Source organism: Salminus brasiliensis, chromosome 1 (genome assembly GCF_030463535.1).
Source record: "Salminus brasiliensis chromosome 1, fSalBra1.hap2, whole genome shotgun sequence".
NCBI classification, from domain to species: Eukaryota; Metazoa; Chordata; class Actinopteri; order Characiformes; family Bryconidae; genus Salminus; species Salminus brasiliensis.
The window spans coordinates 3351353-3378712 of record NC_132878.1 but is presented as its reverse complement, the minus strand read 5'-3'; the positions used below and the strand labels follow the sequence as shown (position 1 = coordinate 3378712).

The 27360-nt window shown below is 40.8% G+C and overlaps 1 protein-coding gene across 5 annotated transcripts in view; it reads left to right on the top strand.

The window, feature by feature from the left end:
* The window catches only part of nup214 (nucleoporin 214), an 82400-nt gene that overhangs the window by 9673 nt on the left and 45367 nt on the right, over positions 1-27360 (top strand). For all 5 annotated transcript variants that reach the window (XM_072692682.1, XM_072692675.1, XM_072692667.1 and 2 more), the window contains exons 5-24: positions 1089-1159; positions 1255-1318; positions 2175-2278; positions 3281-3387; positions 3752-3818; positions 4077-4203; positions 5027-5185; positions 6947-7397; positions 7587-7711; positions 8652-8743; positions 11153-11233; positions 11940-12089; positions 12200-12358; positions 13834-13937; positions 14253-14435; positions 14581-14666; positions 15591-15674; positions 16890-17153; positions 17627-17773; positions 18287-18392. In XM_072692682.1, coding sequence (XP_072548783.1) covers positions 1089-1159; positions 1255-1318; positions 2175-2278; positions 3281-3387; positions 3752-3818; positions 4077-4203; positions 5027-5185; positions 6947-7397; positions 7587-7711; positions 8652-8743; positions 11153-11233; positions 11940-12089; positions 12200-12358; positions 13834-13937; positions 14253-14435; positions 14581-14666; positions 15591-15674; positions 16890-17153; positions 17627-17773; positions 18287-18392 — 2731 coding nt within the window. The remainder of the gene's footprint in view (positions 1-1088; positions 1160-1254; positions 1319-2174; positions 2279-3280; positions 3388-3751; positions 3819-4076; positions 4204-5026; positions 5186-6946; positions 7398-7586; positions 7712-8651; positions 8744-11152; positions 11234-11939; positions 12090-12199; positions 12359-13833; positions 13938-14252; positions 14436-14580; positions 14667-15590; positions 15675-16889; positions 17154-17626; positions 17774-18286; positions 18393-27360) is intronic.

Below are 27360 nucleotides of genomic sequence, written 5' to 3'. Positions count from 1 at the left end.
CGTTCCGGGTATCGTAAAGCTATTAGAACTTCGTTCTGGGTATCGGAAAGCTATTAGAAATTTGTTCCAGATTCTCTGATGCTATTAGAACTTCGTTCTGGGTATCGGAAAGCTATTAGAAATTTGTTCCAGATTCTCTGATGCTATTAGAACTTCGTTCTGGGTATCGTAAAGCTATTAGAACTTCGTTCCAGATTCTCTGATGCTATTAGAACTTTATTCTGGGTGTCGTAAAGCTATTAGAACTTCGTTCCGGGTATCGTAAAGCTATTAGAACTTCGTTCTGGGTATCGGAAAGCTATTAGAAATTCGTTCCAGATTCTCTGATGCTATTAGAACTTCATTCCGGGTATCTTAAAGCTATTAGAACTTTGTTCCGGGTATCGGAAAGCTATTAGAACTTCGTTCCAGATTCTCTGATGCTGTTAGAACTTTATTCTGGGTGTCGTAATGCTATTAGAACTTAGTTCTGGGTATCGTAAAGCTATTAGAACTTCGTTCCGGGTATAGTAAAGCTATTAGAACTTCGTTCTGGGTATCGGAAAGCTATTAGAAATTTGTTCCAGATTCTCTGATGCTATTAGAACTTCGTTCTGGGTATCGTAAAGCTATTAGAACTTCGTTCCAGATTCTCTGATGCTATTAGAACTTCGTTCTGGGTATCGTAAAGCTATTAGAACTTCGTTCCAGATTCTCTGATGCTATTAGAACTTCGTTCTGGGTATCGTAAAGCTATTAGAACTTCGTTCCAGATTCTCTGATGCTATTAGAACTTTATTCTGGGTGTCGTAATGCGAATAGAATTTCGTTTTGGGTATCGTGATGCTATTAGAACTTCCCTCCGGATGCTCTGATGTTATTAGAACATCGTTCTGGATATACAGATGCTAATAGAACGTCATTCTCCGTGACTTAGCAATGATGTAGAGCGGTTCATCATTCTGGACGCATGTCCAGCTAATCATCAGGAGAACAGATGTGGGAAGCGTTGATCCCGCTAGTGTAATCTACTGAACACTGATGTTAAAGTTCACATGATTACTGATGAAGATGCTGCTGCTGATGTTTGCTCATCATCTCTTCCACAGTTTGCTGGAGTCCTAAAGGAAAGCAAGTCGCTGCAGGAAAACTCAACGCCACAGTCGTTCAGTACACTCCCGTAAGTCTCTTTTAAAAACCCTGCCCCTTACATCAGCGTTCCTCTGTCTGCTCTGTCTGACTTTAACCCCCTGCTTGTCGTCTTTTTAACTGCAGACTCTGCAGGAGAAGAAAGTGATCCCTTGTCCAAACTTCTACAGCTCTGACAATCCCGTCAAAGGTATTTCAGGAACAGAGCAAGTGCAGTGATTTGAAGTTGTACATCAGAAAATGATTGGCTGAGTCGAAAAATGGACGATCAGTCATTGGGCTGGATTAGGCTAAGAGAGGAGTGTGTGTGTAAGAGAATGAGAGTTAGTTATGAGATTTTTATATATATATATATATATATATATATATATATATATATAAAAAAAAAAAAATATATATATATATATATATATATATATATATATATATATATATAGCCTCTGTAAAGAGAGAGACCTACGGGGGGAAGTTGGGGCCAAACTTCGTGAGATGATTAGTTTGCATTCAAATTTGCATTGTGTTTGGGTGTGAAGTGTGAAAATGCCCTGTCAAATGCTTTGAGAGTTGGACATCCATCTTCCAATCACATTGCCGGTGGCAGTCCTCGGGGTCCAAGCACTGCGCACCATTATGCAGTAGACCAAAAATTATGGGCAGGGTTTTTAAATGGACCTTAATTATGACTGATGTCTGAGTTAAAAAATAAATAAACCAAAAACATTAAAAATGTTGACTGCATTATATTTATATATATATATATATATATATATATATATATATATATATATATATATATATATTATGCTGTGTATATATAACTATTATTATTATTATTAGTAGTAGAACTAGTAGCAGTAATAAAACTAATGGTGGTTAATGTTTAGTCATTTTCCTCTGTGCTGCAGTTTAACAAACATTCAGTAACTTTTAAAACTCTGACTTTGGTCATTCCAGTACTTTACTTTTATTTAAGAAGATGAAATAATTGTACTTTTCCATGCTGCATCAGTAAAGGTGTTAATTCTGTTGGTGTGGTTGTGTTGCAGTGCTGGATGTGCTGTGGCTCAGCACCTTTAACTTCGCGGTGGCGTACGCAGCTGCTGACGGCTCTCCGGTGACGCCCCCTGAACTGGTGGTCGTATCACTTCCTGTAAGTCTTTCTCAAGATGTCCAAAAAAAAATGTATATAAAAATATAATATATAAATATAATATAAAAATAATATATAAATTGTTATTAATAATTTTTTCCCCTCAAGAAGCATTTATTATTAGAATAATTTTCAATAATTTCCAAATTTGATGTGGAAAAGTGTTTTACTTTACTTTAGGGCTTTTGCTTTAGTCTTGTTGTTTTTTCCAGACCCGAGAGGTAGCTAGGTTTGGTCAAGTGGGAAAGCTGTTTTTGAGCCTGGGAGCCGTCTGGAGAACCGATCTGGTCCTCCTAAAATCGGTGGCCAAAATGTCAAAATGCTTCTTGTGTCCATCTTCCATTTATACTACCAGTGGCAGTCCTCGGGGGCCAAGCACTACGCACCATTATGCAGATAAACAGACCTTAATTAGAGCTGATGTTGGGTCTCAGGAGGAGATTTTCAACATTCATATGTTGTTGAACTCATACCTCTGTGTTGTACTGTGCACCAAAATCTTGTGTTCTAGTTTTATTTGTCAAAGACAATAAATAGACTTATAGGTACATTTCACATAAACATCGCTTAACGTTAACTTCTGAAGGACTCTAAATATGCTGTATAGGTGGTAAACAATCAAGTTAAATAAGTTTAAAAACAAAAATACAGTGTGCAATATATTATATATACCAAATATTCAGATGACATATAATAATATATCATACTACTAACAATACAATATCTAATATAGTAATGTCATTGCACAATACTGCCATTTTGCACTTTGGTAGATGCTGACTGAATTTTGTTGTCTTGTACAGAGCAATGCCAAAGTTGAATCTATATCTATCTGATATGCGATATATTGCTTTATATGGAAATACTACAAATACTCACTAATAACACTATATATTAAAATTAATATTAAGATATTGATATTAAAGATCACTAACTGATTTACTGCTAGGAGCGATGCTGCTGGGTTTCTAAAAACTCTCTTTTTGTGTCTGGTGGATGCAGAAGAAGGATGAGAAGAGGGAGGAGAAATACCTGAACTTCAGTGATCTTGTTTATGGCACCTGCACAGAGAGACAACACCACTACTTCCTGTGCCACGTTGAAGACTGGTAAGAAAATTAGAGAACGTATTCTTAATAAATAATAAATTCATAAAAAAATGTTCCTTTCCGGTTTTCTCTCATTCAGTATTTGAATTATATAGATTTCTAACCTCATTAACAAAATGGCAAAAAACCTTCTTCACTTTCAGTGGAAATCAGTGTAAACAGATTTTATTGAAAGTAATTTTGGAGTAATTTTCTATTGGTTCATTCTTCATGAAATTCTGATACAGGGTAAATAACTTATTGATTGAGTTGAAAAATATGGAGTTACAAGGTTTTCATGCGACAATGTAGCTGTTATTGCGCTCCATCACAAACCGTAACGGCACAAAGTGGACTAATCTGTTTGTGGTTTGCTTATCTGTAGGGACCTGGTCCTTGCTGCATCTGCTGCCTCTATTGAAGTCAGCATTATCGCCAAGCAAGATGACAAGGTAACAGAAGTGGTTCATGGGCATATGTGCAAACACTTTATCAAAACATTTACAGTACAATAAATATATAGTTTTATTTATATATATATATATGTGTGTGTGTGTGTGTGTGTGTGTGTGTGTGTATATATATATATATATATATATGTGTATATATATATATATATAATGTATGTATGTATGTATGTATATGTGGGGGGGGTTGTTGTGGGTTTTTTTTTGGTTTGTTTTATTTATTTATTTTTGGTTTTCACTCAGACAAACTGGGAGCTGTGGGTGCTGGAGGACGCGAGCCGAGGGGAGCTGCCTGTTACTCTCAACAGCGATGACACCCTGCCGGTGGGAGTGGGCATCGACTACACCAGCCAAGGAGAAATCTACTTGTGTAAGCACTTCAGTTCACAACCATGTGATTTATTACTGTGAGTCTCCCATAAAATACATACTGCTACAGTGTTAGTCAGTCCCACTGTTCCCTCCCCTTAGTACAAATACTGTATACTAACTCAGATAAGGGATGTGGAGTCTGGGGTTCGCTTCTTAATGTTTACACTGGAGCGTAGGCCCCCTTTGCAGCTCTAGCAGCAGCTCTGCAGAGACTTTTCTGCACTCTCCTATTACATACAGAACCACGCTGGAGTTCAGTTCTTTAGAACCTCCCGTTCTTTCACTAATGTGTGTAAGAAAGACAGACTGCAGGACTAGGGGCTGGATTTTATTCACCTGTGGTGGCAACAAGACTGAATCAACACCTGAATTCTCTGATTAAGAAGTGTGTCCCAATACTTTTGTCCCAATATGTTCTGTGACCGGGTCAGTGTATCTTCGTGCGCCCAGACCCTCTGGATAATTCCATCTTCCTGCCTGAATCCTGATTAAAATCTTTGCTGCGGCACAAAAGGCTCCAGCAGTCGATCGTAATTCCTCTCATTTATTGCAGTATCAAACACGGAGACCGCCGACTGTCGTGACTTAGAATGCGAATTAATTCACAGGTTCTCTCACACGAAAGCCGGGTGTTATCTACAGTGCTGTGAAAGCGTTTGCCTCCTTCTGAATCACTGAATTCGTGCACATCTCAACCACTCGAGTGATTTTCAACACTCAAAAAAAGTGATCAGCCCCCCTCCAGTAGCTGCTCACACCGCTCCCTGCCACATGTTTTAATAGCCTGTTGAAATTCTTGCCTGTGTGGTTTTTGTCTGCAGCTGATGAGAAGAAGTTGCCGCCGGCCCCAACACTGCTGATCCTCTCCACTGACGGAGTGCTGTGTCCGTTCTCTCTGCTAAACCTGAACCCTGGAGTCAAACAGCTGGTGACGCCCGCCGGCAGTCTCGCCCTGGACGGAGAAAGACCACCGTTAACCAGTGAGCTGAGACAAATACACACACACACACCCAGATGAAAGACATCACACACACACAACCCACACGTGACTCACGAGATAAAAACGAGTGTCTGAGTCTCTCTACATGTGAGGGGGAGAAAATTTAGTGAAAATGTAGTGGCTTCGGGGTGGCCTGCATGTGTGTGAAATGACTGTATTTATCTTTTTTGCTTATGCTGTGTATTCCCTGTGCCACTGCGTACACCGGTCCAGGACCCCCTCCCCACCTTCCCCCAATACTTTGACGGTTTGGCTTGTGGTGAGGCATAAGTGCTCACTCACAGTACTAATATACTAAACTAAATATCATCACTGTCTCGTAAAAAACCTTTACAGGAGAAGGCAAAACTGTGAGTAGGAGTTTATGAAAAAATAAATAAAGAAAAGTTTGTTTCAAGTCATTTGGAGCATTTCTATTGGTTCATTCATCCAGGATTATGTACACAGTGTACAGAAGCACAAGCTGGACTGACTTTCTTTTTCATTGGACAGCAGCGATATACATGAATTCACTAAATATACAGAACTAAATAATTAGAACTGAATGAACCAATTGTACTAAATATTCCAATTTAGTACTAAAAATGTACTAAGAACTAATTATACTAAATATTTAAACATGTAGTAAATATGAAGAACTAAAATATACACAATATATAGAACTAATGTACTAATTACATTATACTAAAGTATTATACCAGAGTATACAATATATATATATAACTGTGAATATAATATTCACAAGTATACAAAATATATAGAACTATTGATATACGACTAATGTACTAAATACTTTATACCAAAATATAACAAATATATATGGAACTAAATATACAGAACTAATATAATCACAAGTATACTAAATATCTAAAAGTAATGATATACAACTAAAGTGCTAAATATTGTAAATATCCTTAAGATTTAAATATAGATGAAAGATGTAGAACTAAATATACCTATTATTTAAACACAGTACATGCCCAGAACTTAATATACTAAATGTACAGAAATAAATATACTAAATATTGAAAAGTTCACTACATATATACAACTAAATATTCAAAACTGAATGAACCATATTCAAAAAACATGCTGAATATACTGAACCAAATATATATGGAACTAAATATACAGAACTAATATAATACATATTCAGAAGTATACTAAATATATAGAACTAATTATACACAACTAATGTGCTAAATAAACACAGCTAACTAAACTAAATATACAAAATATTTAAATATATTATAAAGATATAGAACTTTTTTTTTTGCTTATATTTCTATATTTTCATATTTTTATGTTTTATTTTTTTAACTTACATTTATCTTAAATGTAACTTATTCTATTTTTATTTTATTTTTATTTTGCACTTTACTTCATTAAGTTAAGGTTTAGTTAAGTTTAAATTTAGATCTTTATTGTATAGCTTTGATGTGGGCAGACTGTCAAAAAAAGCATTTCACTGCAAGTTATACTGTGTATTACTATGTATATGACAAATAAAATTTGATTTGATTTGATTTGACTAGATACTAGATATGTAGAAACTAGAGGGGCTGATGTATTGAACTTGTGACCGGGACAGTATATTATTAGTAAAGTTATTATTCCGTGTAAAATAAGTGATTCCAAACTTTTGAACACTACACTGTAAATTAAATTCATTATTTTTAATAATTAAATGGATTCTGACTCCTTCGTTATTTTTAACTTTTATTATATTTTGTCTTTTCAGAGTCTTCCGCCGCTCCTCCAGCTAAAGCACCTGCTGTTTTCAACCCTCCTTCTATTTTCCCCTCTTTTCAAATGCCCCCCACCACTGCCCCTGTGGCTCCCCCTGCTGTCACCACCTCGGCTCCACCCGCGGCTCCAGCCTCCTCCACCTTCGGCATGCCCTTCACCCTCCCTGCTCCAGCCTCCACCGCTCCTACCGCTCCCTCCGTTTTCTCCTTTAGCTCCGCAACCTCGTCCACCTTCTCCTTCGCTGTGCCCAAGCCTACCATCACCACCAGCGCCCCGTCTGCCTCCACGTTCTCCTTCAGCGCTCCTGCCATCAAACCCCCTGCAGATCCCGTCAGTGCTCCAGCCCCTGCTCCTCAGAGAGTGGCCACAGCTTCACCAATCACGGTGCTGAAGCCTCCCGCTGAGCCGGCCACGCCTAGTGTCCGAATGAACCTCAATGACAGGTGAGACACCTGAAGTATATGAGAGAGAAACCTCAGAAGCTTATCTGTATATTAGCTTTGTGTGCATTATTCAAAAGAGCAGTCCAGGCTGAAATCCGTGAGAATGGGTGGGGCTGTAATGCTGTTTAGATAAATGTGAATAATATGGTTAATGATGTATGATTTTTTGTGTTTTTGTTTTTTTTGCAGGTTTCTAGCTGTAGAGACTCCAGCCCTTCCTGCAGCCTTTGGCTCGCGGCCTTTCTCCTCCACTCCGATCGCCAGCACCCAGCCAACCCCCCAGTTAGGCATCAGCAAACCAGCCTCGGCCGCAGGTAATCAGTCAGAGTTGCACTTTATAAGAGGCAGCTTTACAGGGATAAGAATTAGGGCTGTGTATTGGCAAGAACCTATGATGAGTATCACAATTCAGTATACTGCTATATATAGGAGAGACGGACACAATAAGATGAGTATCCCAGTTTACAATGCAGTATATTGCTATTTATTATATATATAAATAAATAATATATATAATATAGTAATATATATAATAAATGTGTGTGTATATATTTATTATATATAATATATATATATAATATAATATATATAATAAAAAAAATAAATATATATATATATATAATAAAATAAGACCGATACAATATGATAATTCAGTATGTTGTGCTGTATATGTATGTATTGTTGCAATAAATAAGAGATACACGATATGACGAGTATCACAATTTACAATTCAGTATATTGTAATGTATATTAATGAACAAATAATAAAATAGAGACACAGTACCATGGGAATGATGATTTAGTATATTGCAATAAGCAAAAATAATAATAAAATAATAATAGATATATAGGCGATACATCTCGATAGACAATTATGTGATTTGCTATATATAGTGTGTGTGTAATAATAAAATTAGGCACAGAAAACTCTATCTAAACACTATTTTACGCATAAAACCTGAGTACGGAACCGTGGGACAACACTAAAAGAACCACTGTCTGACATCAATCTGTACCTGTGAATAATAATAATACTGTGTTGTATGGATATAAGAATATTTTCCTGCGCTAATAATGACTGAAGCCAGAGATGTTAGGATAAAATGGATAGATTTAGAGGTCAGTTCAGAGTTACTTATATAATATAAAGATTATTAACAGATTATGAAGCCTGTAGTATAATTGGTTGAAGCTCAATGGATGAACATGGTGATGATCAGAATAAGTGACAGTCTCTTATCTTTGTCTTTGCAGTGACCCGTCCTGCTCAGACCAGCACTCCACCCGCAACTGTGCAGAAAACTGCTGCCCCCACACCTCCATCTGCTCCATCCACCACAACACAGGTTTACACTGCTACCATATACATCTATGATTTTGGAGTTAAAGTTCCATGAACACTCATTTATTGAGGATTTGTTTGAAGTGTGTGATGGTTGGTTGGTTAGTTTACCAGCCTGTTTACCACCCTGTTATTTTACATTTTATTTTATTTATATACTTACTCCAACAAAAGCAGGATTAACTCTTTTTAATAGTCTTGATTTCAGAAGAAACCATGAATGAGGTGGTGTCCCAATACTTTAGTCAATTGAGTGTACATATAAGCTGATCAATAATACAGTGATCAGCTTTAATTAATAGTGTTTTAAAGAGAAGATGATTTACTAAGAGCTTAAGATTAGTGTTATAGAGGAGTGGATCATATAGATCCATTATCAATTATCACAAATCAATTATCATTTTAAGGTAAAGATGCCATAAAATGAGTGAAACGCACCTTAGAATAAAACACACTTATAGAGGGCTTGCGAAAACAAAAACTACAAGCTCTGCACTGATTGGCTGGTTTATGACCCCGGTGAATGCTCACAGAACCCACATATTATAGCATTGCTAAATAAATAAATAAATAAGCCGGTCTTTCCTTTCTGAGTTTAGCTCCAGTTTGATTCAGCTGAGGGCATCCAGCTTTTTTTGAAGAACTTATGGTAAAAGCTGCTGTTGGCTTCCCTCAGCTCTCACTGTATCGTAGAGCTCGGCGATGTAATGATATTTTATCGTATCGTGATAAATTGTTATCGTGAGCATATAGAGGAGACTGTTAGGGCTTAATAAACACTGATCAGCTGCAGGAGTACACAGTGAAACGAAACAACGTTCCTCCAGCATAGACAGTGCATACAGAACACAAGTGCAACACAACACAGTGCAGACAGAGAATAATAAATAATTAGGGGTAGTGTGCAAATTATGCAGTGTGCAATAAATATTGAGTCCAGTGACTATTAGTGCAAAATGCTTCCCATATTGTCTGGGGTAAATGGTTGGAGAGAGAGAGAGAACATCAGTTCAGAAGTTGTGTCGAGAAGTCTGATGGCTTGTGGGAAGAAGCTGTTGCAGAGTCTGGTCATGTTGGACTGGATGCTGCAGTACCTTCTTTCTGATGGCAGGAGGGAGAACAGTCTGTGTGAAGGGTGGGTGGAGTCATCCACAATGCTGGTTGCTTTGCGGATGCAGCGGGTGGTGTAAATGTCCATGACAGAGGGGAGAGAGACTCCGATGATCCTCTCAGCTGTCCTCACAATGCGTTGGAGGGTCTTGCGGTCAGGGGCTGTTGCAGGTCCCAAACCAGGCAGTGATGCAGCTGCTTAGGATGCTCTCTATGGTCCCTCTATAGAAGAGGGTGAGGATGGGTGGAGGGAGACGGGCCTTTCTCAGCTTCCAGAGGAAGTAGAGACGCTGCTGGGCTTTCTTGGCTGTAGAGCTGGTGTTCAGGGACCAGGTGAGGTTCTCCGCTAGGTGGACACCAAGGAACTTGGTGCTCTTAACGATCTCCACAGAAGAGCGGAGAGTGGTCGTGTCTTGTTTTCCTGAAGTCGACGACCATTTCCTTCATTACTAACAGTGTAATTAGACTGGGTTAATTAGACGAAGAGCAGCAGATGTTGAGTAGAAATCAGGAGAGGATCTGAATAGTTGTTTTTTTTTAAGAATCTACATTTATCGTAATAAATATCGTGTATCGCGGAAAAAGTCTTTAAATATCATGATCTAGTATTTTTACCATATCGCCCAGCCCTACTGAATCAGACAAAGCTGTGGTTACGAGGCCTGTATTCCCATAACTAGCAGCATCTGGAGGTGATGAGCTGCTCTCCAGTATCAACAACAGCATATTCTACTGAAGCTTTGACTAGAGCTTTCTCTAGTGGGTGGGGTTTATGTAAATTTCGTGGGAGTAAATATAACGAGTCAAGACGGTGATGTAAGAGTTTTGAGGTTTTGGACTGTTCTGGTTCTGCTGGATGTTCTTGTATTTAAAAAAAAATTATTAAATTATAAAATACTAATAATAAAAAAGAGAGAGACAGACACAATACAATGAGTATCCCAGTTTACAATTCAGTATATTGCAATATATATTTAAAAAATAATAAAATAAAGAGGTGGACACAATAGGAGGATCACAATTCAGTATCTTGCCATGCTGGATGCTCTTCTGAAGGAGGAACTGCAGTGTTTGTTGGAGGTTCACGGTTTCTCACTTCCATCTACCGAACTCTCATTATTCAACTATACCAAGATAATCACAGTAGTTGATCAGTTATCGGGATATTGATTATGAAATCTGAATATTTGCTTTAAATGTTACTAAAAAACTGTTTTACAGATGTTAAATTTTTAATAAATAAAAAATTATTGAGCTTGTGAATGTTTAGAAGACTAGTGGTTTTTTGTCTCTGTTCCAAAAGCCCATCTCTGTGAAGACCCTGGAGAAACCAATGCAGCTGAAGAAAGATGCTGATCCTGTAATGGTTGGAATATTGGAGGAGGTGAGTGATACACACATCTGTACATTAGACTACATGTACAAAAGTTTGTGGACACCCCTTCAAATGAATGCATTCAGCTACTTTGTGTTTGACAGAGATGTGCAAATACACACACATACACAGCTTGTTTTGTCCCTGTAGAGAAGTACTACTGCCAATAGAATAGGACTCTTTGGAGCAAATACTGGCACCATGCTGCCTAATCCCAGGCGTGGGCTAGTAGAGGGGTACTGTGTTCTCTGGAATGGCAGTGGTGCTCCATACAATACCTTTGGGATGAGGTGGGGTGGTGATCATCCAACATCCTGACCTGATCAAATCCTCACCGCAATGCTCCTCCAAAATCTAGTAGAAAGCCTCTCTGTACAGTAGAGATAGTTACTCCAACAGAAGCAGCAGGAGAAACTCTGAAACTCTCAACTGTTTAATACCCTTGATTTCAGTAGAAATGATGAATGAGCAGGTGTCCCAATACTTTTGTCAATTGAGTGTACTTAAAAGCTTACTCTATAGGACTGTTTGAAGTACAGAAAGTGGTGTACTTAGAGCTTAAGTGGAGTGTTATAGAGGAGTGTGGACTAGGGTGGCCAGCATGAGCTTGGTGCTCAAGCCTAGCTGGGGTTAGGGCTGTTTCCGCAGTCTGTCCATTGTCTACGCAGTCCTGATGAACAGTGGCATGTCTAACTCTCTGGGGCTGTCCTCCCAGATTGCCCATTTCCAGAAGGAAATGGATGAGCTGAAGGCGCGCAGTAACCGGGCAGATTTCCGCGTGGGCAGCACTGAGGAGATGAGGGACCTGCGCAAGGAGAGCGAGGATCTTCTGGGCTTCACTCTGGAGATTAAGGAGACCACTGAGGTACAGTGTATTATTATTTTACGATGTGAACGGTTTAGTGTCCCTTCCCTGTAGAGACACCCTGATACCTGAGACGTTACTGATTGCCTACTGTTGTGTTTCTGTTCCAGTCTCTGCATGGAGACATCAGTACCCTGAAGACCACCCTGCTAGAGGGATTCGCAGGAGTGGAGGAGGCCCGAGCTCAGAAAGAGCTGAACCGAGATAAGGGCTACCTGCAGCTGCTCTACAAGAAGCCTTTGGATCCTCGCAGTGACCAGCAGCTGAAGGTCAGACACATGGATTAGCATTGATAATACGGTAGAATCAGTAAATTAGACAAGGCTTTGACTGGCCAGGGGTTTGTAATGCTAAGCACTTCATTCACTGAATAATAGCCTGCAGTTTAACACCTGAAAGCCAGGGGGTGCTAATTCCTAGGGATAGGATTCTCTGATAAAATAAACCAATATAAATTTATTATTTATTATAAAAACATCAATAAATAAATGCACTCTAGGGTTGTACACTATATGGACAAAAGTATTGGGACACCTACCAGCGCTTTAATTCCCCCCTTTCTAAATCCATAGGCATTCATATAAAATTGCTCCCTCCCTTGCAGCTCTAACAGCCTCCACTCTTCTGGGAAGGCTTTCTACCAGATGTAGGGAGAGCATTGGGTGAGAGAGAGCCTGTCTCACAATCTCTGTTATAATTCATCCTAAAGGTGTTGGATGGGGGTGAGGTCAGGGTTCTCCAAACGCTCCCAACCAGGCCTTTATGGACCTTGCTTTGTGCACTGGGGCGCAGTCAGTCGTGCTGGAGCAGAAAGGGGTCCTTCTCAAAGTAATTCTACAGGATTGCAAGCATACAACCGTCCTAGGCCAACCTCTTACAGACAGCCCCATAGCATTATCCCTCCTGGCGCAGTGCAGGCAGGCAGGTTGTGTTCTCCTGGCGTTCGCCAAACCCTGGCTCGTCCATCAGACTGCCAGATAGAGGAGCATGATTAGTCTCCCCACATCTGTGGCAGTAAGACTTAATGGAACATAGGGATATATATATATATATTTTTAGCGATTCATCTAGCGATTATTTCTTTCGATTAGTCGATTTGATCTTACAGCTAATTTTACAGCAAAAATGTTGTGGACTATATATGTTGGCAGAGAGCCATTTGAGAACCAGCTAAGTGTGTTTTAAAGCTCCCGCGGTATCGAGAAAAGCTTTGGGTTTCTACACTGGACGATTAAGGAGCACAACCCGACTTTTGGTGAAATACTCCACACTTTAGATGCATGCAGGTGATTTAATTAATTTAGTTAATTCATTTATTTATTTATTTATTGTAGCTGCAGCTGGCGCTCCGGATTAATCAGGCTATCTTTGCAACGCACATTATGCAAATCGGCGTAATTTTGTTATTGATTATGTTGACGCCTCAATTAAAAGATTAGAAGATGTGTCCACATACTTTTGCCCCCATAGTATAATAATATTGACCCAGTCATGCTGTTTCAGGGGAGCGATCATGAAGTTTTGGTTTGCAAAGCTCTTTGGGAGAAGCTTGCTAACCTGACCCTTACCTTTCTTACGCTCCTCGTTAGATCGTTCGTTAATCAACAAGATTGATCACATTTAGGAAACTCTCTCCTCTGAAGTTAACCCCTTTTTTGCCACCTTCCCCTTCTCCCTGTAGTGTCTTTGTTTACCTGCTTATGTTGCACTTCATATCGAAGCCTGTGTCTGTCTGCTAAAACAGGAGATTCGTAAGCTGTACCAGTATGTGAAGTTTGCTGTGGAGGACGTTAATGATGTGTTGGATCTGGAGTGGGAAAAGCACCTGGAGAAGAAGAAGAAGCAGAGGTGAGGCCCTTTTTCCCTGTTTTCTGGAATGATGGATGGTGGAGCTCCATCCAGTACTTTTGGGATACTGAGTTGGGGATAATTAGATGGGTTGGTGATCTATCCAACATCCTGACCTCACTAACACTCTTACCGCTTAATGCAATCAATCAAATCCTCACAGCAATCAGTGAATTTACATTTAATTGTGTATTAAAGTGTGTAGACGTGTCTCTGTAGAGGATGTGGCTTGTTTACACTTCATCAACATGTATAGGTTAGACCCAAACCTTAATAAAACACCATTTATACACATTGGTGGTCTTTTTTTTCCAGACACATGATCGTTCCTGAGAGAGAGGCCCTGTACACGGCTCTGGCCAACAACATGGACATCATCAACCAGCAGAGGCAGAAGCTGGATCAGCTCGTGAGGGACCTGCAGAGCCTGAGGCTTTATAACAAAACCTCAACCTGGAGCACACCCAGCCAGCCAGCATCTGCTCCATCGTCACGAGGGTGAGCAGCAGCCAAATCCAGTGTTTACCCATAGACACGTAGTAGAAAGTGTGAATGGTCAGCGTGAGTGCACGGTGCCTGTAGCTCTAGCATAACATGACCCAGAAGTGTTGAGTTTTTAACATGAGACCTTTCTGTTTTTCAGTTTGGATAGTGAGCTGGAGAGTCTGAGGAATGCCCTGGTGAAGGCCAGCCTGGAGACCGTGCCCAAAGCTCCTTCAAAATCTCCATGTAAGATCGTATGAACCCCCCCCCCCCACACACACACACACACACACACACACACACACACACACACACCCCGACTAATACAAACCATTGTGTGTCTTGTCGGTGATGAGTATTGTGACTGCTCCCTGGTGCAGTTCCCATAAAATGCACAAGAGGGCGCCATAGTAACAGGTTTTGATGTGTCATTTGCTTTGACAAGTTCGGATGAAATTTGGCCTCCATTTTTAACCCATTTGTGCAGTGACCACACACACACACACACACACACACACACACACACACACACTCGCACCAAGAAGCAGGGAGCGTGAAGGGCCTTGCTCTAGCTTGCTGAGCTCACCCCTATTATTAATATCCTGGTTCTCTAACCCATGTCCCACCACTGCCCTGTCCCACCACGGGACATCTCTAATATGTACATAACTTATGACTGTTTTTGGTACATTAGTCTAAATCATGTCATATGTGGACCACCCAGCACCCCCCCCCCCCAAAAAAAAAAAAAATAACAAAGGTAAAATATAAGTATTTATATTTTTATAAGTATTGAATAATAAACCTCATCTGGCGCTCCGGATTAATCAGGCTATCTTTGCAACGCACATTATGCAAATCGGCGTAATTTCGTTATTGATTATGTTGACGCCTCAATTAAATGATTAAGAGATGTGTCCACATACTTTTGCCCCCATAGTATAATAATATTGACCCAGTCATGCTGTTTCAGGGGAGCGATCACCAAAAACTCATTCATGAAGTTTTGGTTTGCGAAGCTCTTTGGGAGAAGCTCGCTAACCTGACCCTTACCTTTCTTACGCTCCTCGTTAGATCATTCGTTAATCAACAAGATTGATCACATTTAGGAAACTCTCTCCTCTGAAGTTAACCCCTTTTTTTGCCACCTTCCCCTTCTCTGGTCTCCAGCTAAGATGACTCCAGTGAAACAGTCTCAGCTGAGGAACTTCCTGTCAAAGCGGCAGACTCCACCTGTCCGGTCTACTGCTCCAGGTACTCCAATAATAACAAACGCTTTGACTTTCAGTAATCAATTACTTGCATGTATTTATAACTCCGTATGGGAGTATATTAATAGCCATAATTCAGTTCTTAACCTCTGGACCTCTTGTACCTCTGGAGTTGTGCCGCACTTTGCAGTATGGATGTGTGCTTATATAAACGCATTGATATTTGTTCTGGTTTTAGAGAATTGATTAGAATTCCGAACCCATAATAAGCTTTAACCATTAAATAATTGCTACAAAAGTCTAGTTATTTAACCCTGGAGTGTTTATTTGACTTTCTGACCAATTATTTTAAAAAATATATTAAATAGGACTTTTATTTTGTATTATTTGATTCATCAGGAATGTATTTCTTACAGAAGTATCCTTTAAATTTCACATTTCTGACTGTTTTTTAAATATTTATTCAATTATAAATTTCAAGTTATTATACATTTCAAAATAAAATAAAATATAAAATAAAATAATAATAATAAATATTATATAATATCATTAAAATGTTTAATTAAATTTGACATTTTACACTCTCTGTTGGGGAAATGCATATTTTAGACTATTTTTTAAAATATGTCTTTCTTTTTATAATTATTATAATATAATTATTATAGTATAATTTGTTTTTTTAATGTCATTTAAGTTATTATACATTACTGTTATTTGTAAATGATTTTAAATGAAATTTTACACTTTCTGGTGGGAAAATACATGTTTTTGACTATTTTTTAAATATTTATGCAATTATTATTATTTTTAATTATTATACATTGCTGTTATTATTTATAAATGATTTAAAATGTTTAATTAAATTTTACATTTTACACTTTCTGGTGGGGAAATGCATATTTTGGGCTAGTTTTTAAAATGTCATTTTTATTATAACTAAAATATAATTATTATAGTATAATTTATTTTTTATGTAAGTTATTATACATTATTTTATTTTATTGTTATTTGTAAATTATTTTAAACAACATTTTACACTTTCTGGTGGGAAAATACATATTTCTGACTTTTTTACATTTATGTAATTATAATTTTTTTGAACATTATTATGCATTACTGTTATTATTATTATTATTATTATTATTTATAAATGCTTTAATAATTTATTTGATCTTACGCTTGGCTTTAAAGGGTTAATCTGCTTAAGTTACTTGTGTTTGAGTTTGTCCTCTGAAACGTCTCCTCCTGCCTCTCTCAGCCAATCTGTCACGGTCAGCGTTCCTCTCACCCAAGTACTACGAGGATCTGGACGACGTCAGCTCCACCTCGTCTCTGTCTCAGCCTCAGGAGCCAGAGGAGCTGCTGACCGTGGCCGAAGAAGAGGAGGAGCTGCCGGCTATCCCTATGATGACCCCGCGCCATCCCGCCGTAGTCCGCACAGCGTCCATCCAGCCAGGATACCCCATGCAGTCCACTCCGTTCAGCAGAGTGCCGGCCAGCATCGGGCCCATTAGCAGCCCGGGTAAGAGGAGAGGATGTGATTCTGCTACTAAGTCTGAAGACGCATAGGCTCATAAGCCCCGCCCACAACATGACACAGACAGTCTTACTGACACTTACTGTACACTCAGATGTCCATCGTAAATATCAGACACGTCCGACTGTCAATCGTATGATACAGAAACACATATATATATATATATATATATATATATATTTAAGCTGTGGACAAAAGTATTGGGACACCTGCTCATTCATTGTTTTTTTCTGAGGGTTTTAAAAAAGATAGTAGAAGTAACTGTGTCTACTGTTCAGGCAAGGCTTTATTCTAGATTTGAAGGAACATAGCTGTGAGGATTTGATTGCATTCAGTGACAAGAGCTGCATAGCTTAATGCATTCATTAGAAGGGTGTCCACAAACCTTTCCACACGTAGTTCATTATTCTTCCTGCTTTCCTGGCAGTGAATAAAAGTTTGTACGTCTCTTTCTGAAGTACCTCCCAAGATAAGTATGGACAGCGCAGACAGCACTGCTCTGGTCACCAAGACAGTGAAGCACGTACCTCCACCCACCACTATTACCGCCACCCAGGCTGCAGCTATTGCTGCTATGAGCAGGCAGAGGAACAGTGAGAAACCAGGTATGAAAACAGAATCCTTCCCTTTAACATTATAGAGCGCCCCCTACACTTCCTGTAGTGTATTACAGTCTGTCAGACTGAGCGTGTGGATCATATGAGCATTATAGAGCGCCCCCTACACTTCCTGTAGTGTATTACAGTCTGTCAGACTGAGCGTGTGGATCATATGAACATTATAGAGCGCCCCCTCTGCTTCCTGTAGTGTATTACAGTCTGTCAGAATGAGCGTGTGGATCATATGAGCATTATAGAGCAAGTATTTATAGCATAATTGCATTACAGTGCTTCCCCTGTGTTTTTCTGTAGTGTATTACTGTCAGAATGACTGTGTGGCTTGTATAAACTTTATGGAGCATTATAGAGCGCCCCCTGTGGTTGCAGTAGTGTATTACAGCTGGAGTGACTGTGTACACTGTAGTGAAGACACTTTGGACTCAACATGAGTTATAGTTGCATGTTATTTGATTATAATTGCTTGTGACTGGCTATTAATGGGTCTGAATTGCTTTGCAGCGCTGCCGTCTCTGTATGAGTCCACTCTGAAGAATGTGCCTCAGGTAGTAAACGTGCAGGAGCTGAAGGATAAAGGGCCTGCCATGCCCGTTTCTACGGTGATCAGGTTTGTGATTTTCTTGTTTTTTTCCCCCTCATTTCTCTGCTGCTTTTCATCACTGTCACAAAAAACGCCTCAAATCTGCAGCATGATGAGTTTATCAGAAGCACTCTGACCACATCTTCTGTTATTGGGCTCTAATGTCACCACGAACTACTCATTTATCAGACAGCCTGATCCAGAGCGACTCCCTCAGAAAGCGCCTCTGACTACAGTCTAATTTATATACAGAAGTCAGGACTGATACCTAGATACTACATTACTCCTACGCTTCCTGTAGTGTATCACAGTCTGTCAGAATGAGCGTGTGGATCATATGAACATTATAGAGCAGTATAGAGCGCCCCCTACACTTCCTGTAGTGTATTATAGTCTGTCAGACTGAGCGTGTGGATCATATGAACATTATAGAGCATTATAGAGCGCCCCCTACACTTCCTGTAGTGTATTACAGTCTGTCAGAATGAGCGTGTGGATCATATGAACATTATAGAGCATTATAGAGCGCCCCCTATACTTCCTGTAGTGTATCACAGTCTGTCAGAATGAGCGTGTGGATCATATGAACCTTATAGAGCATTATAGAGCGCCCCCTACACTTCCTGTAGTGCATTACAGTCTGTCAGAATGAGCGTGTGGATCATATGAACATTATAGAGCGCCTCCTACGCTTCCTGTAGTGCATTACAGTCTGTCAGAATGAGCGTGTGGATCATATGAACATTATAGAGCGCCTCCTACGCTTCCTGTAGTGCATTACAGTCTGTCAGAATGAGCGTGTGGATCATATGATCATTATAGAGCATTATAGAGCGCCCCCTACGCTTCCTGTAGTGTATTACAGTCTGTCAGAATGGGCGTGTGGATCATATGAACATTATAGAGCATTATAGAGCGCCCCCTACGCTTCCTGTAGTGTATTATAGTCTGTCAGAATGAGCGTGTGGATCATATGAACATTATAGAGCGCCCCCTACACTTCCTGTAGTGTATTACAGTCTGTCAGAATGAGCGTGTGGATCATATGAACATTATAGAGCAGTATAGAGCGCCCCCTACACTTCCTGTAGTGTATTATAGTCTGTCAGACTGAGCGTGTGGATCATATGAACATTATAGAGCATTATAGAGCGCCCCCTACACTTCCTGTAGTGTATTACAGTCTGTCAGAATGAGCGTGTGGATCATATGAACATTATAGAGCATTATAGAGCGCCCCCTATACTTCCTGTAGTGTATCACAGTCTGTCAGAATGAGCGTGTGGATCATATGAACATTATAGAGCATTATAGAGCGCCCCCTATGCTTCCTGTAGTGTATCACAGTCTGTCAGAATGAGCGTGTGGATCATATGAACATTATAGAGCATTATAGAGCGCCCCCTACACTTCCTGTAGTGCATTACAGTCTGTCAGAATGAGCGTGTGGATCATATGAACATTATAGAGCGCCTCCTACGCTTCCTGTAGTGCATTACAGTCTGTCAGAATGAGCGTGTGGATCCTATGAACATTATAGAGCGCCCCCTACGCTTCCTGTAGTGCATTACAGTCTGTCAGAATGAGCGTGTGGATCATATGAACATTATAGAGCGCCTCCTACGCTTCCTGTAGTGCATTACAGTCTGTCAGAATGAGCGTGTGGATCATATGATCATTATAGAGCATTATAGAGCGCCCCCTACGCTTCCTGTAGTGTATTACAGTCTGTCAGAATGAGCGTGTGGATCATATGAACATTATAGAGCATTATAGAGCGCCCCCTACGCTTCCTGTAGTGTATCACAGTCTGTCAGAATGAGCGTGTGGATCATATGAACATTATAGAGCATTATAGAGCGCCCCCTACACTTCCTGTAGTGCATTACAGTCTGTCAGAATGAGCGTGTGGATCATATGAACATTATAGAGCATTATAGAGCGCCCCCTACACTTCCTGTAGTGTATTATAGTCTGTCAGAATGAGCGTGTGGATCATATGAACATTATAGAACATTATAGAGCGCCCCCTACACTTCCTGTAGTGTATTAGTCTGTCAGAAAGAGAATAATTCAGGACTGATGCCTAGATACTGCTGTTCATCGATGAAAAGCTGTAGTGTCAGTATCAGTAGTGATCGTAAACGCACCGCTCATGCCTATGGTTGGATTTTAGCCCCGGGTTTGCGGTAGCAGGTCTCAGTAGTTTGTCTTCGTGATGCTTGTTCAAACAGCGGAGTTGGTAAATGAGCGCTGAGCACATTGAGCAGTAGTTTGCTGCCGTCCCCCAGAGCGAGGTTCGTACGCTGCAGTTTACATAATGTGGACAGAAGCTTCTGCATGCGAGTGATGAATTCTCATTATGCTGAATATCAATGGAGGAGGATCTGACTCACACGCTCGGGTTGTGCTCGTAAAGTCTGTACAGTGCTGGTCAGAATATCTGTAAGTGTGAATAGTTAAGTGAGGAGAAGATGGGCTGATTTCCAAAAGTCATGAAGTTGGAAGATGTTTCTGATATTTTAAACAGAAATACTTTTACAGGTTCAAAATAACATCAGAATGCCTGGGTTAAGTCAGTAACGTCATTATAATTACAGGCCTATCGTATCGTATAAGGACATGACCTCAGTCAGTTTTACTGACCTTGATCTCGCCCATTGTTTGCTTGCATGTTTGTTTAGATAAAAATGAACCATCAGTGTTTCAGTGGCTCTTGTTTTTATTTTAACAGTGGCAATAAGCTAACCTAAACCTCCCCTGAAACACAGCCACATACATACATGCATACATACATACATACACACATATATATATATATATATATTTATATATATATATATATATATATATATATATATATATGTATATGTATAGAGAGAGAGATACACACAGTACAATATATAAGACGTGCTAACTAGCGTTTGAACATGCTATATTGTGTGTGTGTGTGTGTGTGTGTGTATGTATATATATATATATATATATATATATATAATATATGTATATATATATATATATATATATATATATATATAATATATGTATATATATATATATATATATATATATATATATATATATATATATATATATATATATATATATATATAATGTGTATATATACACACACATGCATAAATCAATTGTTAGCTAGCCTGTCCTTGAGTTTTTGTGTGCGGGAGCTACTACTAATAGTAGCTAGTGTGCCTAATAAACTGTCTTGAGGAATCTAAGCATTTTTTCTTATAATATCTGAGTGTAGTTTAGAGCCTCGAACACAGAAGCTTTAACAGAGAAAAAGCTTTTTTAGGAGCTAAATGGATGATCAGTCATTGGGTTTAAGCTAAGAGCTAAGAGAGGAGTAGCAGTGTGTGTGTGTGTGTGTGTGTGTGTGTGTGTGTGTGTGTGTGTGTGTGTGTGAGAGAGAGAAAGAGAAAGAGAATGGAAGTTAGTTACGAGATTTAATCCATGTTCCATCATAAATAAAGTGTAATCTACCCTCTGAGCTCTACAGTGATCTAAATTAAGGCCCGTGTCACTGGATGCAACACAAGCATAATCCATCCGCCCCCATGCTTAACAGTTGGACAGGTCTACTTGTTAATATTAATGGGTTAATATTACAGAACCGCTACATTTTAAGGGTTCCCATCACAGCTGGGTTCTTCCTCTCATGTAATCGAGCGCCTTGGGTCGTCATCATCATCATCATCATCATCGTCATCCCTGTACATCTGATTGTACCATCTGTTCAAATTGGTTACATTTGCGGGAATTCTTGTAGGCGCAAGACGGCAAATTCCTGAAGGCACTGCCTGTATTGGGCAGCTCTCTCTCTCTCTCTCTCTCTCTCTCTCTCTCTCTCTCTCTCTCTCTTCTCAATCATTAAAGCATGCCGCTGTGTGTGATCACGGGTATAAAGAGAGAAGCGCTTCAGTCCTGTTTCAGAGCTTTTGTAGTATTGTCAACTCGACTTTTGGGGGGGTGTGTGTGTGTGTGTGTGTGTGTGTTATGTAACCACTCCAGCCTCCAAGGTGATGCTTTTTTTCTTCTTCAAAGCATTGTGTTTTCCACTGGAGTGTGTATTGTTAGCGTTTTTAGCGCGCAGCCGCCGCCGCCATCATTACTGAAATTACATTTAGCCGTTTATTTTCCGCCAGCATGCCGCCGCATCCTGTACTGTAGGCATTTTCCCACCGGTGTGTTTCCTCACAGCCACTCCACATATTGCTTTAACATCATGGGTGATTCCTCCCCTAGACTGGGCTCTAAAATGAGGTCATGCCGCGGGCCGGATTAGTCTCTGGAGAGAGGGGGGGGGGGGTGATGGGTAGAGAGGAGCTGAGAGAAGCAGAGATGTCCGTGTTCATCTCTGAAGCAAATCGCTCATGCCGGTGAGTTTCAGACGCTGAGCATGAGAGGATATGAAATGACTCTCCTGAGAAACCTAGACCAAGAGCAGGACTTTAATCTGGAGTCTTTCCTTGATGGTTTCCTCCTTGTTCTCCTCCCATGAAGGTCAAGCTTGTCTGATCTCTTTCTGATGGCCGATCAACTGTGTTTAAGATCTACCTGCTACCCTGACGACTTTTAGGACTGTTGGAGGCTTCTTGACTCATCTTGAGGTTCTGCTCTCGGGCTGATCTTGCTAGGACGGTCTGATCTGCCCGTGTTGGTCAGCTGTTCCTCTTGTAGATGATTTAGTGGACGGTGGAACAGCGGCTGATTTCTAACAGTTCTGAGATCTTTCTAACCTCCTTCCATCTGCAGACTCCTCTACAACATCTCCACCCTTCTTTCTGAAGGCCTCAGAGAGCTCTCTGGATCTGGCCATGGTGATCTTCTTCACCCCTCACTCACTTCAACCATCAAGATCAGACCAGACGAAACGTCTGAGGTTTAAATAAGACACTGAGACTCCTCCAGAAGAATCCTCTCCAACCATGTTCTGATCATCTGCAGCTGATGTTCTGCAGCTGGGTCTGATTCTACACATTTGAAGGAGTGATAAATGTGGGCGGTTCTGACTTTTTCATCACAGGAAAATTAAATTTCTATTAATTCTGTTTAATAAATGATGATTAAGGACGTTTCTTCAGGTGTGAGAGTTTAGTTAGATCACCTCCATCTCTGAGATCACATGATCAGATCTCCAGATGTTGAAATATGATCAAAAAGACAGGGGGGTTCAGGGGGTGTCTTTATTTTTACACTGTTACATAAACAAGGTACCCTCAGAGGGGTGTGTGTGTGTGTGTGTGTGTGTATGTATGTATATATATATATATGTGTGTGTGTGTGTGTGTCTGCCTTGTGGTCACTGGAGCATGTAGTATAGCATCTCAGTCACTGGGGGGGAGGGTAACAGGAAGGGTTCCCATCACAGCTGGATTCTTCCTCTCTTCTTATCCAGCGTCTGCAGTCGTAATCATCATCATCATCATCCCTGTCCATCTGACATCTCCAGGCACTCTGGCTGGACATCTGACCTCACTGAAATTCAGGTCAGGGATTCAGCAGGGAATGTGTTCCACATTGGTAACAGTTTAATGTCTGGATCCCGATCAAGTCATTTTACCCCCGATCTGATCCAATTAGTCATCATCAGCCAATTCCCATCTCCTCTTTTGTGTTTCTATAAATGCTACAGCCACACAACTTGGCTAGACGTGCAAATTCAACAACAAAGTAAACCGCAGTAAAAACAAACGCTATTTTTAGCTTTTTATTTTTTTGCTTTCTGAAATCAAATTTAATCAGATTTAAAATCTATAGTGTTTAATAGCTTGTGGTCCAGTCTGGCTGACCTACCTGACCATTCAGCTCCCAGCTCCTTTACGCCTCTGCAGTCTGATCACTCAGTGTAAGACTGAATGAGCTGTGATTAGATTTTCTAGCATTTGCTCATTAGCAGGCAGAAACTGCAGAACTTAGACCAACGTCTAAATCCTGCTCTTCTGACCGATTAACTAACTCGCTCTTCACCTGCTGCTCAGGGAGCCGTCTGCTGTAGCTGCTTTAACCCTAAAATACTTCATTTGTGGCATTATTTCACTAAACAAAAGAAAATCTAGCTTTATTAGAGCTGATCAGTTCGCAGATGTTACCAAGTTAGCAGCAAAAACAAGGCTCCTAATGCTAACCCTCCATTCCACCTTAAATACTGCAGCAGCTGTTGGGTACATTTCAGCAGCAGAAGGTGACTGCTGCTTTGCTTAAGGTGGAACGGACAAGTTTAGCCTTGTTTTGGCTGCTAACTGGTAACATCTCCAATCTGATCAGTTCAGATACGGCTCTGTTTAGTTCGTTTAGGGTGGTTATCGAGTTCCTCGCAGCGTCCGCTGAAATCGTGTCCGTTATTGGCCCCTAGAGGCCTGCAGTGGCTGAACTGGCTTCCAGCTTCAGCCTTGAGAAGCTGTTTGGTTGCTTTCGCTGTATATTGTGGGTCATTATCCATATGTGCTGTGAAACGCCTGCCTGCCTGTCAGATTTGCAGAATTTGATTGAATCTGCAGAAAGTGTAGTTTTATGCCCTGCGCCAGCTTGCCTGTCTATCAGCAGCACATCATCAATAACCACCAGTGACCCTGTTCCACTGGCAGCCACACATGCCTGTGCCATAACAGTGCCTTCACCATGTTTGACGGGTGATGGAGTGTGCTGTGGATCTTGACCCCTTTGGTTGCATTAATTACTTCTTAGCTTTTTCCATTTTTCTCCTCATTTTGTTCTACCAATTAACCCATCCGCTCGTAGCGCCCCAGCACTAGCAATGCTCCCGACACTAGGAGAGTAAGGACTTGACCTCATGTGTCCTCTGAGACTCCTCTGCAAAACCTGCCACCTTTTTACCAATTGCCAGGCAGCCAACGCGCTCTGAGGAAAGCGCTGGGTACCCTGCTCTGCCACCTCTACCGGCTTACAGACACCTGTGCCAGCCAACGCCAGTTGTGCTCTCTCTCTCAGACTCGGGATTCGACCTCCGGGCTATGGTCGTGAGGTCGTGGACCTTGTGTACTTACTGGTGGGCCAAGGAACTGGGAGATGGGCCTACATGTAAATAAGGTCATTATTATTATTATTATTATGAGTGAAAAGAGATGCTGCGACATCCGTTGAGACGGGGAAGTGTTTTCCTTTCCCCTCGTCTGTTTGATTTGTGAGACGGCAGCGTTCTTCAAGAGCGTGGAAGGAAAGCAGCAGTTGATAAATGAATGCGGAGTCGACTGGATGTGCTGCGATTTTCACTCAGCAGGTAATTACATGCAGCCTCCTTCCAGCCGACAGCTCTGAAGAGCGCTCTCCGCTGCATGACGAGAAGAATCGTACAGATGTTTTTGCAGCGAAGTAAAGAAAGTGTGTTTGAAGGTGAAAAGTGGGAGAGGGTGGATTCAAACCTGATATTAAGCTGAAGCTGCTGTTGTAGGCCGTGCTCTCTTAGAAATCAGGCTTTCAAGTGGAACCAAGAAAGGTTCTTTGGAGCAATTCCACAGTGGTTCCTAGACTTGGATGCTGAAAGTTCATACAAAAATGCCTTTAGTTGATGTTTTTTTAGAGCGCCGGCTCTCAAACCGCTCCTTAAGGACTGTCAGAGTCTGTATTTTCGATCTAGTTCACCGAAAATGAGTTTATTATGGACCGTCTAGGGAAGAGGGGTCATTAAAAGCCAGATTGTGGTCTGGGTCTGGATCTAGACGCTGTCCTGTCCTGCCAAGACCAGAGAACACCTGATGTTTCTTGTAACTGACGTAACTTTTCTAGACTTTACAGTACAGGTTTAGCGGCCCAGGACACTCTCAGACCAGTCGCATGTCTTGTACATATCACAGCCAATCAGATCTGTGTGTAATGATGAGTGAGTGTCTCACGTTCAGGGAGAGTCAAGAAACGACTTACCACACCACCTCCCAGACAACTACTAAACCATGACAAAAACTACCAAATCTCCTTGACGTCTACCACACCACCTCAACGACTACCAAACCATTACAAGAACTGCCAAACCTCCTCAACAACTACCAAACCTCCTCGACGACTACCAAACCTCCTCGACGACTACCAGACCTCCTCGACGACTACCAGACCTCCTCGACGACTTCCAAACCTCCTCGACGACTTCCAAACCTCCTCGACGACTACCAGACCTCCTCGACGACTTCCAGACCTCCTCGACGACTTCCAAACCTCTTTGACGTCTACCAAACCTCCTCGACGACTTCCAAACCTCCTCGATGACTTCCAAACCTCTTTGACGTCTACCAAACCTCCTTGACGACTACCAAACAATGACAAAAACTACCAGACCTCCTCAACAACTACCAAACCATGACAAGACCTGCCAAACCTCCTTGACGACTGCCAAACCATGACAAAAACTACCAGACGACCTCGGCGACTACCAATCCATGACAAGAACCACATCTAAAAATGTAATTTAGACCTTAAAAATGATCCTACATTTGACCTGTTGAACAGCACTGTACCTTCTAATAGAACCTGCCTTAATGTGATAAAGGCCCGGTCTGCCTCAGTCTGTGACTGGGTTTCTCTTGCTTATGTGGAAGCAGGATTGGTATTTTGGAGCCCTGACTGTGCTGTTAGTTGTGACAGGGCGGAGTTGTGTAACTGTAAGCTTGTTGGGGTTGTATTACACGCGAGCGGCTGCTGTGAGAGCTGGTGGAAGTGTGTCAGTGAGATGCTCTCTGTTAGCTTGCTGCGATCTCCGCCGACGCACATGCACTTTTAATACACACCCTTTAATTATTCATAGTGCGGCTGATGGACTGGAGGGCCTGGACGCCAGCAGGTGCGCCAGAATGCCCCTGTAGACCACAGGGGGGCGCCCTTGAGCCGAAGCTTGGTTGAGGGCATACGCTACAGGCTGAATGTGTGTACAGCGTATAAACGGGTTGGTCATGTTTATTAACCCAGAACAAAACTGGGGACACAGGCACAGGACCGGGGTGTCGTGGTTTTGAGTAGCAGTGCTGGC